This window comes from Leptidea sinapis, chromosome 19, assembly GCF_905404315.1.
Source record: "Leptidea sinapis chromosome 19, ilLepSina1.1, whole genome shotgun sequence".
NCBI lineage: Eukaryota > Metazoa > Arthropoda > Insecta > Lepidoptera > Pieridae > Leptidea > Leptidea sinapis.
This window is the reverse complement of record NC_066283.1, coordinates 6,671,386-6,685,590: the sequence shown is the minus strand read 5'-3', so window position 1 is coordinate 6,685,590 and position 14,205 is coordinate 6,671,386. Positions and strand designations below refer to the sequence as shown.

The window sequence follows — 14,205 nt, the reverse complement described above, 5'->3', positions numbered from 1 at the left end:
TAAGTGTACCTCCTTCTACGTGAAATGAAATGAAATGATGGCCCATTGATATTTTTGTGCTCACTCTTCTCATGTTTGAGGCATATCCTTTCAAATTTGTGGTTGATTCTGATTTTCAATTATACAATATTGAATTAAAATAATTGAATTGTAATCTAAACATTATATCACATACAGAAATATTTCAACTTAATTTTGGGGATTGTAAAATTCTTCTTCTATATTCTCAATGTTGGTTCGAATCAAATTGAATGAAATCGCTACGCATCGCATACTGTGGATGCCCAACATAACTCAGAATTGAGTTCGAGGGATGTTGGAGGTTGCAAATAACCTGTCCTCTACAGTCACCTGTATGAGTGCTGGACGATCATTGCATTTCCACTTATATTAACTTCGACTTTCAATCGATGAAGTCGGTTCATGCGTACCGTAGACCCGACGACGAGGAAATTGTATTGTTCCATTTTTATGTAATGTCCGCGTAACATGTTCTGTTCAAGAGATGATAGATCATTCGATTCAAAAGTGATCTGCATAGAACATTTACGTCAGAGAGGCAAAATAGGCAGGTATTCCTGGTTATTAGCTTCTAGATAGTATTTTTTTAGCTTTACTTTGAAATTTTTAAATTACTAAGTATATTTATTTCATTTTTACGCATGAGAAAAACCTAGGACACCCTAGGCGGCGTATGGGCATTCCCCTTTAGAATTTAAAGGCAATAAAGAGAAGAATGACTCACGGGTCGCTGGCACGGCGCTTGGTACCAGGTTCTGCTGTGTTGTGCTGGTGGAATATATCGGCGTCTCCAGCTGCCTCCAGGATGAGATGCTCATGAGCTCGCATGTACTGGACCGGAGTCTATGATACAAGGAGTATGGTCAAATTCAAATATTAATAACAGTTTTGAGTTGTCTATTACATTTTATTCATTAAGCTCATTAAAAGAAAAGAAAGGAAGAAACTCAAATATATACTTTTTTTTAAATTAAATATAAGATTAAAACCTCATAAAATATTAAGTGCGTATATTAATTATCATTTATATGAAGTATAAAAGTCGAAACAATAAAAAAATAAATTAAAATAGTTACCTATTTGAAGTTGGGGTAGATAGAGTTATAGATATCTATGTACTCTTTGTCAAAGTAGTCTAAATATATGGACGAGATCATTGGCCGAGCAACGGGTTGCAGGTTCGATTACCGCTGGTAAAACTACATATTTCACACGTCTTAGTATTCATGGGAACAGTTCGAACATACATAGACGCCTGGCCAGAAAAAATACAAGCATATATGTGGGTCATCCACAAATTACTTCACAATTAAGGAGGACGGAGGGAGTCGACAAGGGGCGAGGAGGGACACAAATGTGACCAAGTGTGACAAGAACAGGCGAGGGGTTAAAAATCATGAAATTCGTGTGACGTAATTTATGAATGGCTCCAATGGAGTGCCAGCGGTTGTCATTTTGAATACAATTATTTCTTGTTACCTGCTTGATCCTCCTGGCCTTCGCATGCAGGTCTCTCTGCACCAGCGGCAGCAGAGCTCGCAGGAAGCCCGGTACGGAGGCGCGGAGAGGGTAGTTGGTGCACTCCTGTACACCTACTTGGAACTCCTCTATGTTCACTGTACCTGCCTGATTCCACAATAGTACGTAAGTAAGTATAATACATTTTTATCTAAACAAATACTAAAATCTTAACGAACAACAAATGTATGCCGAGTAGAATTGTGGAAGTTTCGTGGAACGAGTTTCGCACCAACGTCTCCATTCTACAAGAACTTGGCATAAAAAATGACTTTCGGTGTTAATACAGAGTCGCATACTTCAGTTCTTTGGACACGTCTCCCGGCGTGAGAGTGAGTCAATCGAGCGACTTGTCGTGCAGGGTAGAATAGAGGACGCCAGAGGGCAAAAAGGTAGCCCATGCGATGAACCAACCAAATTATGTCTGCTGTGGGCGGTCCATTGAACGAGTGTACCAGACTGTCGGCCAGCAGGGAAAAGGGGCGAATGCTCGTGGGGCGAATCACATCTGCCCCAAAAGACCTCACTGTGTGATGATCACGACCGCTCTGCCAAGAGTGTCATGATGAAGGAGAAGATATCATCAATAGAGCACGGCAATACTTCAAGCCGGCCCACATTCTAGCGCTCTACAAAGCGTAGATCCGACCACGCATGGAGTATTGCTGTTATCTCTGGTCTGGCGCACCCCAGTATCTGCTCGATCCATTTGACCGCGTGCAACGTAGAGCAGCTCGAATTGACGGGGACTCAGTGCTCTGTGAACGGCTGGATCACTTGGCGTTGCGTAGAGACGTCGCTTCGTTGTGTGTCTTCTACCGCATTTATCACAGGGAGCGTTCCGAAGAGCTGTTTAACCTGATTCCTGCCGCCGAATTCCACCTTCGCGCGACTTGCCACAAGTTAGCATATCATCCCCACCATCTGGATGTGTGTCCTCCACAGTGCGGTTTTCAAGGAGCTTTCTCCCTCGTACTACAAAGCTGTGGAATGAGCTTCCTTGTGCGGTGTTTCCGGGACGATACGACATGGGTACCCTCAAAAAAAGCGCGTACACCTTCCTTAAAAGCCGGCAACGCTCTTGTGATTCCTTTGGTGTTGCAAGAGAATGTGGGCGGCGGTGATCACTTAACACCAGGTGACTATTCCATAAAAAAAAAGATTTATCGATTACACTCTGTAATTCTCTTACACTAGGTATACGTTATACAAATACAAAACATAGAAGCAGAAGATTGACGCTTTTTAAATTAAATGCTGGAGGATAAGTTACTTAATATCATCGGCGTAGTTTCTTACACACACAATGACACTGCAAGAGCTGGCGAACACACAGTGTCTTTATAATATATAATACACAAATAAAATTTGACAACATAATTCTATGAACGATGCGGGGCTCGAACCTGCGACCTCTGGCGTTCCGTGCCAGTGCTCTCCCAACTGAGCTAACCGTTCGAGTATATGATTTAGAGTTCGAATATATGATAAACCGCGACTTCATCCGCGTTCACACAGGACTGACCACGTAGTAGCGACATAATTAAAAAGTTTAAATAAATGAACACGTCTTATGACATATGCTGTCGCGACACTTTTTGTATAATATAATGATCGGCCTAGCGAAACTCTCTAAGAAAAAAGCGATTCACTCGATTGTATGAAATGTGCAGTGATAAGTTGACAGATGACTGCTATAATCCTGTAAAAACGGAGATAGCCAAAATCCACTATTATTTAACTAGCTGCTCGCTTTCAAACTTAGCCGGATTATACTTCGCCGCCAATCGCCATACTGTAATTTCTGTACTATTTCAAACTTATGTCAAATCACTGCACGTTTCATACTAATCTAAATTTAAATTTTTACTTAGGCAGTCCCGCTTCTTATTACGTAGTATTTATATCCTCTTTGATAATGATGTGTTCTACAAGGCGTAGTACATTGTTTATTCTATCATCAATACTTTTCGCAGCACACGCGATGTAAAGAATACTTTAGGTATTTTTTTACATCTTCGATTATATTATTGGAGTTTTAGTAAAGATCGCTATTTTTTTTGAAAATATAATATTGCCGAATAACCCGAGGATAGTGTAGCTTTCCAAAAGTAAAAGAATTTTTCAAATCGGTTGTGTAGTTTCGGCAACTATTCAATGCAAACAGACAAACAATAAAATATTTCCTCTTTATAATATTAGTATGGTACGTCCCAGTTTTTTATTTTATTACGACATAATATTTCAAGGCGATAGCTGCCAAGATGAAAGAGAGTTTCACTGTCCAGGGAAAATAGGCTGTCCATACATAGTCTTCCTTGGTTCACAGAGAGATGGCGAGATATTGCAGGACACATACACTATTCTGAGAAAGTATTCCCTCGAAACAGAGGCTTATTTAAAATACTGAGCAGAAAAATAACTGCAGCGTAATCAGTCATATACACACTATTAAGAATGTCCCGGGAGTAGATTTTGCAGCGAAAAGGATGAAACACAATGAGACATGTGAAGAGAATGTAATTATCTCCATCCTAAAATGAGCCATCAACTGGGAGGACATTTAAAAGGACATTATAAGCTTTATAGAACAGATTAGCCGAGGAGAAATACTGCTACACTATACTTCGGATGGGCAAAGAATATATAATAGTCCAAGTACGGCACTCTCACTGCGCAAAATCAATCAAAGAAATAGAGACTCTTGCGGTTATACAATAAGGTGTAATTCATTTATTCACCTAATAGTTGCCTCTCTTTCTATCGCGTGACCTCTTCTTACGACATTAGGGTTGACTCCTTTACCTAAAGCTGTGCCTACCTAGAATCATCTTATAAAATAGCTCAGTTTTTTGTTTTTATTTTTTGTTTTTAATATAAATAAGTATGTAATAGTAATTTTAAATCAATATTCTTGTCTATCAAACCAACATTAGTAGCACAATAGATACAAAAAGACTCGCAGGGCAGTTGGCCTTTCTGTCACCCGAAAACAAAACTTATTTTATCAATGCTACTACACGACGACACGACACTTAAAGGAGTGTAACGTGTACTGTCTAGTCACTAGTGTAAAGTGAAAAAGAAGGTACTTACAACTAAATTAAATATAAGTTGTCGCACTCTTTCCCCAGTGTCGGCGCTGATGTCTCCCGCGAACTGATGCAACGCTGATAAGAACTTGCGGAGCCTCTGAAGCGCCGGAGCAGAACCCCTGCCGTCCAGAGGGGGAGAGAGGGACTCCGTGGATGAGAGCGTCGCTGGTTTATGAGAATGGAAATCAATTTAAAGATTACACATCTGCATATATTATGGAAATAAGATCAAAAGGGGTTTTTTATAACAAATTTTAATACGACCTACAAAAAAGTTCACAAACAAGCTAACATCCTAATAATAATTAATTTTAAAATCAAACAGATATATTTGATAAGCTTCTAGGAAGAAATTACGAATACGAAACAATGACTAATATTTGAACAGAAATCGGGCAGAGTAACGTCCTAACTCGTCAACGGTTGCAGCGGAAGTGTGTTGTGGTGAATTTTTTTTTTTATTTTTTTTTTAGAGGAGGAAATATAGTTACGTTCCGGGGCGTAAATATGTCGGACTCGAGTGTCCGCGTAAGCGGACACCCCATACCGACTACAACCTCCGGACACCATTGTGGTGGAAGGGAGACATCGCCTTTTAAAGCCATCTTTACTCTGTCCACCTGTCACTGTCAACAATATTATTGATTTTTGAATGATTATTATTTTTAAATATTATTACACTTGCCCGTTTGCTCATGTATCATAAAAAAGTGGATCTAATAAAAAATATCGCAACATCTCAATGATAAATAAGTATGAGAGAAATTTTATTAAAAAAAGTAGCCTGCTGAATTGCCTTGCACCCTCTCTTCTCAGGTCTGAGGCATCCATTTTCTAATGGGTGCCTCATGGGTTAGTTTTTGACGTTCAATAAATGATTTTAATTCCTATTTAGATAGCGATACTTGTCTAACTTACACGTTGTTCCATTGTGTTGTGGACTGGGCGGTCCGGGAGTCGGCGACAGCCTGCTTTCCTCTTGGTCTAGCCCTGGTGACCTTCTTTCCTTTGATGCTGTAGCTGCAACAAATATATCATTATAAATCCAAGTCGATAAGCTCCAAGAGATACAGACGTACAGTAGTATATTGTATTATTCATGCGGGAAAACTAGTATCTTAGCGCTCGCTGTTGCGGTTGAAAAGAGAAAAAGAGCCGTTTAAAAGCACACGAAGATTTAGATTTGCTAAAATAAATAAAATAATAACAAAAAAAAACACAATGGAATTATCAACACTGAATTTAGGTTAATTTAATTAATAAAATTATAATTTATGTTACAAATGTTTAAAAACGAACATGGAGTCGGAAATTATAGATAAACGTCGTTTTTGTAATACAAAAATCATTCCTTATTTGATTTTACGACCCCTTTACTGATTCTTATTGATATTAAAATAATATCGTATACTTATTTGAATTGATTTATATTTTGCACGAATAACCTGGTATTTAGTATTTTCTTTGATTAAGGACGCGTTCTCAAAACGGAGAGGTATCGAATCGCACCACTACAGTCTACACTGACACCGCTCAAACACATACACGTACTTAAAGTTAACTGGGGGAATCAAATGAATTTGATACTTTAGCAAGTTTGAATTTGTTTTTTTTGTTTGTCGCAAGTGTTGCATCATTAAATAATATACTTTTTAAAGGATTAAGACGCGATTGTAACTGTGTTTTTACATCCAATTTTGCGTAAGTTACATTTTTATTATTATCTCAGTTAACCCGACGTTTCAAGACCTTTCCAGAGCACGTTTTCAGGGGGACTGCGGTTGAAATGAAACAAGCTAGTATTTGTCATAGATGTTGACAGTGCCCTCTTCTTTTTTGGTATGTGTTGTTTTGGGTTTTAATTTAGATATAAGATTAATATAAGATTTTTTTTGTTTGAATAAATAAGTATATATAGATATTATTGTATTCCAGGTGTTAAGGGATCTGAGCCTGGTATTTTTATCGATTTAACATAATATTGCAAGCCAAGAGGTAGAAGACCAGGTGAACTCAGGGTCAGTGCAACTATGTTGACCTATTTGGAGAAGATCCTGGGAGCACTTAATTGATAAACGACTTATCAGACGTTATAAATACCAAACAATTTGTGATCTTTAATGTGATATTCCTCAATTCTAGGATTAATTAAAGTAAATTAAATTTATACAAAAATATGAACGATGCGGGACTCGAACCCGCGACCTCTCGGGTTTCGTCCGAGCGCTCTTCCAACTGAGCCAACTGTTTGAGTAACATATGGTTCGTAATCATCTTATACATCTTAGTATCTCTTGTGCAACTCTCAGATTGTGGCTCCATCTACAGGATCTATTTTACAGTTGATAACTTGCTCAACTCCAATAATTGCATATTAGGAAATTGACTTGAGATGTTGCTTTTTCAAATCTAAACAATTTGTTACCTTTAAAGTGATATCCGTCACATCTGGGATTAAATAAATTAAATTTGTAACCAAAATTTATGAACGAAGCGGGACTCGAACCCGCGACCGGATTATTGAAAATAAGTTTTAAAAATAAATTAAAATTAATAATTTAATTGTACTTAAACATTTGTTATATACATACGTAAGATGTTATATCTCATTAGCCCAGTTATTTCACTAGCTATGTCGCACATATACCGAATCACAATAAAAACAGGACCCACTTAAGGGGGATGTTGTGCATAGAAGTCTCCCGCTGGAACAATGACTGCTCATACTAATGCCCTAAACACATGATCGGATTAGGTGCGGCCGAACAATCGGACGCGGTCTGGTGACAGACCCTATTCGATGGTACGTCGCATTGTCCATAGAATAAAAAGTATTATTATTAGCTTCCGGGCCGTATCGAGTACGACCCCGGACCAATTGGTGCGCGGCGCTGTTGCCCGGACTGTCCGATAGTCCGGCCGTACCAAAACCGCACATTTTCGGCTATATTCAAGAATTGTGGAAGAAAGGAACCATCCACCTATGTATCAAAATTATTAACACTATTAAATTGAACCTCTAACAATACATTTATAACGAGGCAAGTGCAGCTAGGAGCAGGAACTAGTTCATATGCCCTATATGTTCGATTGCCGGATAAATGATGTTTGCATATGCGGAGGCACGGTCCCCCATTCTGCATGTTTGCTTCATCCAGTGTGTACTCACTGTGCTGATGAATTATAGACCACGGGTATATAGAATTTAGACATTTGGATTACTCAATGGTACCATTTGCTAATGAAAAATATGAGTTTATCAGTTGTGGCACTCCGTTTGCATAAGAATTTTTAAACGTATAGCCACTATTTATAACCTAGATGCGCTATTTATAACCTAGGTCCTAAAGAATAATAAAGTGAAAAATTTAAGGAAATAAACATTTTGACTATTGCCTTCTCAATATATTCTTGATAATGTTCTATATCTTCATAATTCTTTGAGGCAATAGCAAATTGCTAGAAACTATGACAATCATAATGTTAACACGAGGAACAAACATAAACTTGTTATGCCTACTACTCGGTTAAATTGAGGTAGTAAGTCTTTTTGGGCGATTTATATGATTCTACACTATGTTCCCAGAAAATGTATAAAACAAGTGTGTTACGAAAATGAAAAGAATTGTTAAAAAACGTTTGTGTGGGAAAACTTACTATAGCATAAACGATTTTCTTAATGATACCACAGACTGGGAATGAAGCGAACACCCCCAGGCTCTTTAAATACAAATGTTTATTGTACGATATTACATTATAATCCATATTTTATATAAAAAAGGCCCGCTAAGTTTTGCACTTCTATCTAATCGGAACTATTTGAATTTCAAATGTTATATTTTTTGAAACGTTGCAACCTTCTTAATATTAAAAAAAAAACAATTGGCGGGAAATAATTATTCAATTGTTTTTTATCACACATCAAAGTTCTATGTACGCAATGAAAATGGAATTAAGCCGAAAAGATTTGGAGCGATGAATTTTTATGATTTTAAAATTTCTCTCTCTCCGCAAGACTGTGCCGCTCGTCTAGAAAATGCTTTTGGGAGAGAAGCAAGCAAGGTGTGCTTGAGCACCGTAAGCGATGGTTTGCTGAATTTGTGAGAGGTCGGGTTTCTTAACATTTTAATAATAATAATTTAATTTTACACGAAGAATTGAAAGTCCGGAAACAGAAGCGGGCTCGCGTGGAATGGTGCTCAAAGATGCTAATGAAGTACGACCACGGACATTCTAATGCTGTTTGTCACTGTCTATGACATTGTCACAGGAGACGAAACGTGGATTTATTGTTTTGAAGCCGAAAAAAAACAGTACCTACTCTTTTGAATGGGTGTTTGAAAATGAGAACAGGCCAACAAAAGTGAGGCAGGCTAGAAACGTTGGTGCAAAATGATCGCATTTTTTCTGTGATACGGGGCCCATCTGCACAATTCTACTTAAAGATCAAAAGAGTGTTAATGCCGAGTGGTATTATACCATTTGTTTATCCAGGGTGTTAAAAAAAGTTCACGAAAGACCAAAAAGCCGCGTTCTCCTACATCATGACAACGCTTCTTCACACACGGCCAATAAAACTAAGTCATTTTTAGCTTCCGAAAAAGTACAACTCGTCATCCATCCTGCACATAGCCCCGACCTAGCACCCGGTGATTTCTGTATTTTCCAAAGATTTGATGAGAGGTTTCACTTTTACCAATTCCGAAGAGGCAGTGATAGCATTCAATCAGCACGTAGAAAACATGCCTTCAGATCTGTGATCCTCCTGTTTTAAAAAATGGTTCGATCACATGAATAAATGTTTAAAATGTAAAGGAGAGCATTTTAAAAAGCAATTAACATAATTTTGGTTATAACATGTTGTTTTTTTATGTAATGCAAAGCTTTCAGTTAGACCTACGTATTTTGAATGGGTGGTAGTTTTTGACGATCAATTAGTAATTTTGAATCCTATTTTGAATAAAAATATTTGAATTTGAACTAACACTGTAACTATATTACTCAAATTAAAATGTACAAAGAAATAAAAACAGTTCTGTGTCCAAGGTCTTGTTTATACTGTGGGTTACATTAAAGATTTGCCGTATGTTTCCGTGTAGTTGTGTGATCGATGAGTCGGGGCGGCCGCGACCAACAACATGAATTATCCGCGTGAGAAGCGACACTTGCCCACGTTAGGGCTGCCTACATAATTGAGTACTGTGTATTTACAAACCGGTCGTTCTGTACCTATCATTACCGTCTTGTACCGCTGAATTGATAATAACAGTACTTACTTCAAATTTATTTGTATTACTCATGCGGGAAAAGTAGTATCTTGGCGCTTGCTGTGGCGGATAAAAAAGAGCCGTTTGCCCATTTTAAAATAACGCGTGAGTATTTACGTAAATGAAACTGTTTTTTGAGTGCGAAAAGTTTACTTGTCGCACGCAAATTATACTTGGCACATGCAAATTTTGATAAACTGCTCGACATGAAGTTAGACAACTCTCGTCATGTACGTCGAAGCGTTGCTACGCGACACTGTCGAAATATCAAAACTGAATTGAGGTTGACGCGTCTGACAGTTTAATTTAATAATTTAAATTATAAATTAAGTTACAAAAGCTTAAAATCTAATATGGAGTCGGTAATAATACATACATCGTCGTATTTGCATTACATAATTGTATGTGCAACTCGTGCGACGTTGTCGATTACACACTCAAGCGAATGACCACCTCGCTGTCGTGGCCAATCGACAACTTGTCGTCCAAAGGGAGTCATAACACGGGCATACAATATGCTTTGCCCGTGCCTTCATTGGAGACTTCTTGACGCCTTACTACTTCAACCCGGGGAATATGTTCCTGTCGTCTCATCGGCGAGAGTAAGGGGCTTACTTTCGTGGCGGACCTGCGCTCGCATCGAGGCCGACGGCGGAACCAGTCGCCTAAAGGCGAAGAGTAAGCAGAACACACGCAAACAAGGTGTTTTTAGACAAGTTTTGTGGTGAAAATATAGCATTTGGAGCTATAAACACTACTTTATCCTGTTACACATACCCTAAAGTCTTACTTGTAGGTTGCTAATGCTTGCTGTTAATTAAGCTTAACACTCCAGAGCTATTATGAACTACCAGTTTTGTTTGCAGTCAAACAGGTTTTTTCTCGGCATGATGCATTTGTTTAGTATACTGCTCTCATAAAAGTTGTTCTTATAGCTTTTACTTTTTTGTGTTGGTACATTTATTAAGATTTGTAATCAATAATGAGGATTGTAAGCAATTAAACTGTTTGCGCCTGTTAAAATGTTAAATTTTCAACGCAAGAATTTTGAAAATATTGGCTTTGTTACATAGGAGCCGTGAACTGATATCGCTCAAGGTCGCCGGCATTTAGTGTCGCCTTATGAATTTGACTCCCGCGCACACGCATTTACGCTAGCAATATATTTACTTACATGTTATATATATTAATTACATAATACAGTCCTTTTGTGAAACAAGGTGTTTTAATTCAAGACCACCAGAATCCACAATTGGAGATAGATGTTCAACACACTTGTTGCACAGTATACTATTCTTTACTTTACTTTACCCGTCACTTATACACACCTAAAGCACACATAATATATCTATTTGTTAGTACACATATTTCTTAGTATTTAGAATTGAACGTAGTGTTTAAATTCTCTTTGTTTAGAATAAGGTTATGATTGTGATTGTCATAAGTAAACTGTTCTGTGGTCATAAGTAGATATTGTTATGAAATTCAAGTATTTTTAGCACACGTATAATAAATATAGTATATAGAGTCTTTTGTGCATATATGTTACCATCGGATAGCACCGAATCTCCTTGACTGAATGTGATAAAATATGAACTTAGAACTATGGGCAGGTAGAAAATAATTGTGAGTTAGTGTAGACTTACCGTGCATTGATAATCATAATAATAATATTGACACACTTTTACATAAATTATCTTGCCCCAATACAGGCTATACTATGGGTATAAGACAACGAGATAATTCAAACCATATACTTACTTAAACATCCATAAATATATATAAACGTCCATGACTTCGAAACAACACAAACATCCATATTAAACATCATATAAATGTTTGGGGTCGGGATTTGAACCCAGGACCTCTAGATCAGTGTAGACGGGGTCAACTGCGCTACATGGGTCGTCACTAAAAAAATCTTAAAAAATGCGTAATTATTCATGGATAACCTAGGAATTAAATGTATAAGTATACTTTCTTCAAATATTTCCATATTTGAGGCAATCGTGATCACGTTTTTGCTACAGAACCCCAGATAAATGTATTTAAATATGCTAAAGAAGCCTTTTTGTGTAATCCCCACTTAACCTGAATTTCTTACTTAAATTTATCGAACCCCTAATACTCTATCACCCCTTGCAACCACTCAGACAAGCTCATATAAAACTGAGATAACCAATTATGAACCCTATTGATATACAACATTATGACTCTTATAGCAGCCATCATTGAAAAAGCGTGGAGTTCATCTGTTGTCAGCTGTAGGCGATGCCCAATAGCCATTGTCTCTGGTATGTGGGACGACGTACGACTCGAATAACGACGCCATTTTTGGAAATCAAGCGAATTCAAAAGCGAGTGGTCAAAAACAAGTGTATGTTTTTATGTACGCATGCAAGACGTTATTCTTCTTTGGTGTAATAAAACAAAAATCCTTAAAAAAATTATACCTGGTGCTATTTTACATAATGTAGAAAAAAACAATAGTGAAATTAAGGAGGCATCAAATACAACCGATGACAATATTATTATACCGCATAATTTAGTTAAATAACGTGTAATTAAATTTCATAAAATTATTTAATACTAGATGACCCAGCAAACATTGTATTGCCATATAAAGTAATAAGAAAAAAATCAATAATTAAAATTTTTGGGGTATAAAAATTAGATGACGATTGATTCTCAGACCTACCAAATATTAAGTTGTACATAAAATCTAGCAACTATAGGTAGCTAAAAGTAAGTTTTTTTATTACCTCCGGAGAAAGCTAGACAGATATAAAGATTTTAATTAATTATTAATTTAAAAATATTCTTTCAATTTGGTTTCTGAACGACGGGGGACACATCAAAGGAAAAACAAAATCGTTGTTTTTATTTAATTCCAATCATTTTCATATTTATTCACCTTTAAAACCTTCTCTGGACTTCTACAAATAATTCAAGACCAAAATTAGCCAAATCGATCCAGCCGTGCTTGAGTTTTAGCGAGACTAACGAACAGCAATTCATTTTTATATATATAGATAATTAAAGAGATTTTTTTTAAACTTGTATAAAAATTTTATTCTCGTCCATTATCCGTCCATTATTGCGGTTCAGTAGATATATGAGTTCCAAGAGGCTTGGTAGCTGAAGTATGATACAAATGGTCTAATTGACCAGCTAACGTCAGCGGTCAGCAGTCGGTGACAAATTTTCGTAATAATTCACTCTGATAATTTTTCACTAACGCGCCAAAAGAAGAAGAAAAACTTCAATAGCTGTCACACAACAACGGTCTTCTTTACAGTATTCCGGCTAGGTATGGTACCCACAGAAGCGTCTTTTTATGTCGTCAAGTTGTGTGCAGTCATTATCGTGTTCCGGAGTGTTCCGGTTTGAAGGGCGCCGTAGCTATTGATAATATTGGGTAAATCAGACTTAACCTCTAATGTCTCAAAGTGACAAGTCCAATTGCAATGCCGCTCAGAATTTTAGATTAAATCAAGAATCTGAGCGGTCCTGCACTGTAATGGACAAGGCATTTCACTTATCTTCAAGATTCCTTAGTCGACTCGTCAAACTGGCTGTGGTTCGAATAAGGCTGGAGGAACATTTTTCCCAAGTGTTTCCAATCGGCTATCAGATTCTGGGGAATATATTATAACAAAGCAACAACGTCCCATAAGCCTGATCAATATAGCCTCACTTTAACATATGGTTTTGGATGACCATACGCAATTTGCTCAAACGAGCGCCAATAGTTTTAAATAACTGCGAAATTAGTTTTAACGTCACAATACCGTATGTCCCCAAAAGCATCCTACTGGAATGCGAGGCCATTGCCAGAATCAAGTTGGGGTGTCTTAAAGTACCTTTGCTCAAAGCAGAATATGTGATCTGCCTAATCCTCTGAGGATCCTACGCCTCTTAAAAGTAATAAGGTCTTGAGGGTATAGGTTAAACTTCGGCACAATTAGGGGTAGCTTTTAGCTAATTTCCACATATCTTTTTTTAGATATAGGAAGTTTAGGGCAGGCTAGCGAAAACAGGGGGCACAATAGATCCTTGGATTTAAGTGTATTTCAATTCCCAAGTGTTAATAAAAAAAAATAACCTCGCCAGTCAACAAGGCGCCCTCTTGTTTCCCGCTATCCGTCATTTTATACCTTTACACACTTCCTTTCCATTCAAATCATATTATGATATACATTCTGGCCTTGTTACGTCACTTAGCTAAAAAAAGCTGAAGTTTAAACTGGAAATGTCTTCGAGTGAGCCTGAGAGAGGAGCCGGCAACGATCAATTACTCGCAC

At 37.4% G+C, this 14,205-nt stretch overlaps 1 protein-coding gene across 1 annotated transcript in view; it reads right to left on the bottom strand.

The window, feature by feature from the left end:
- The window catches only part of LOC126969991 (protein CBFA2T2), a 91,076-nt gene that overhangs the window by 19,468 nt on the left and 57,403 nt on the right, over window positions 1-14,205 (bottom strand). The window contains exons 3-6 of the mRNA XM_050815652.1: window positions 5,553-5,654; window positions 4,636-4,799; window positions 1,501-1,647; window positions 746-864 (exon numbers count right to left, since the gene is read on the bottom strand). Of these exons, the coding sequence (XP_050671609.1) occupies window positions 746-864; window positions 1,501-1,647; window positions 4,636-4,799; window positions 5,553-5,654 (532 nt within the window). The remainder of the gene's footprint in view (window positions 1-745; window positions 865-1,500; window positions 1,648-4,635; window positions 4,800-5,552; window positions 5,655-14,205) is intronic.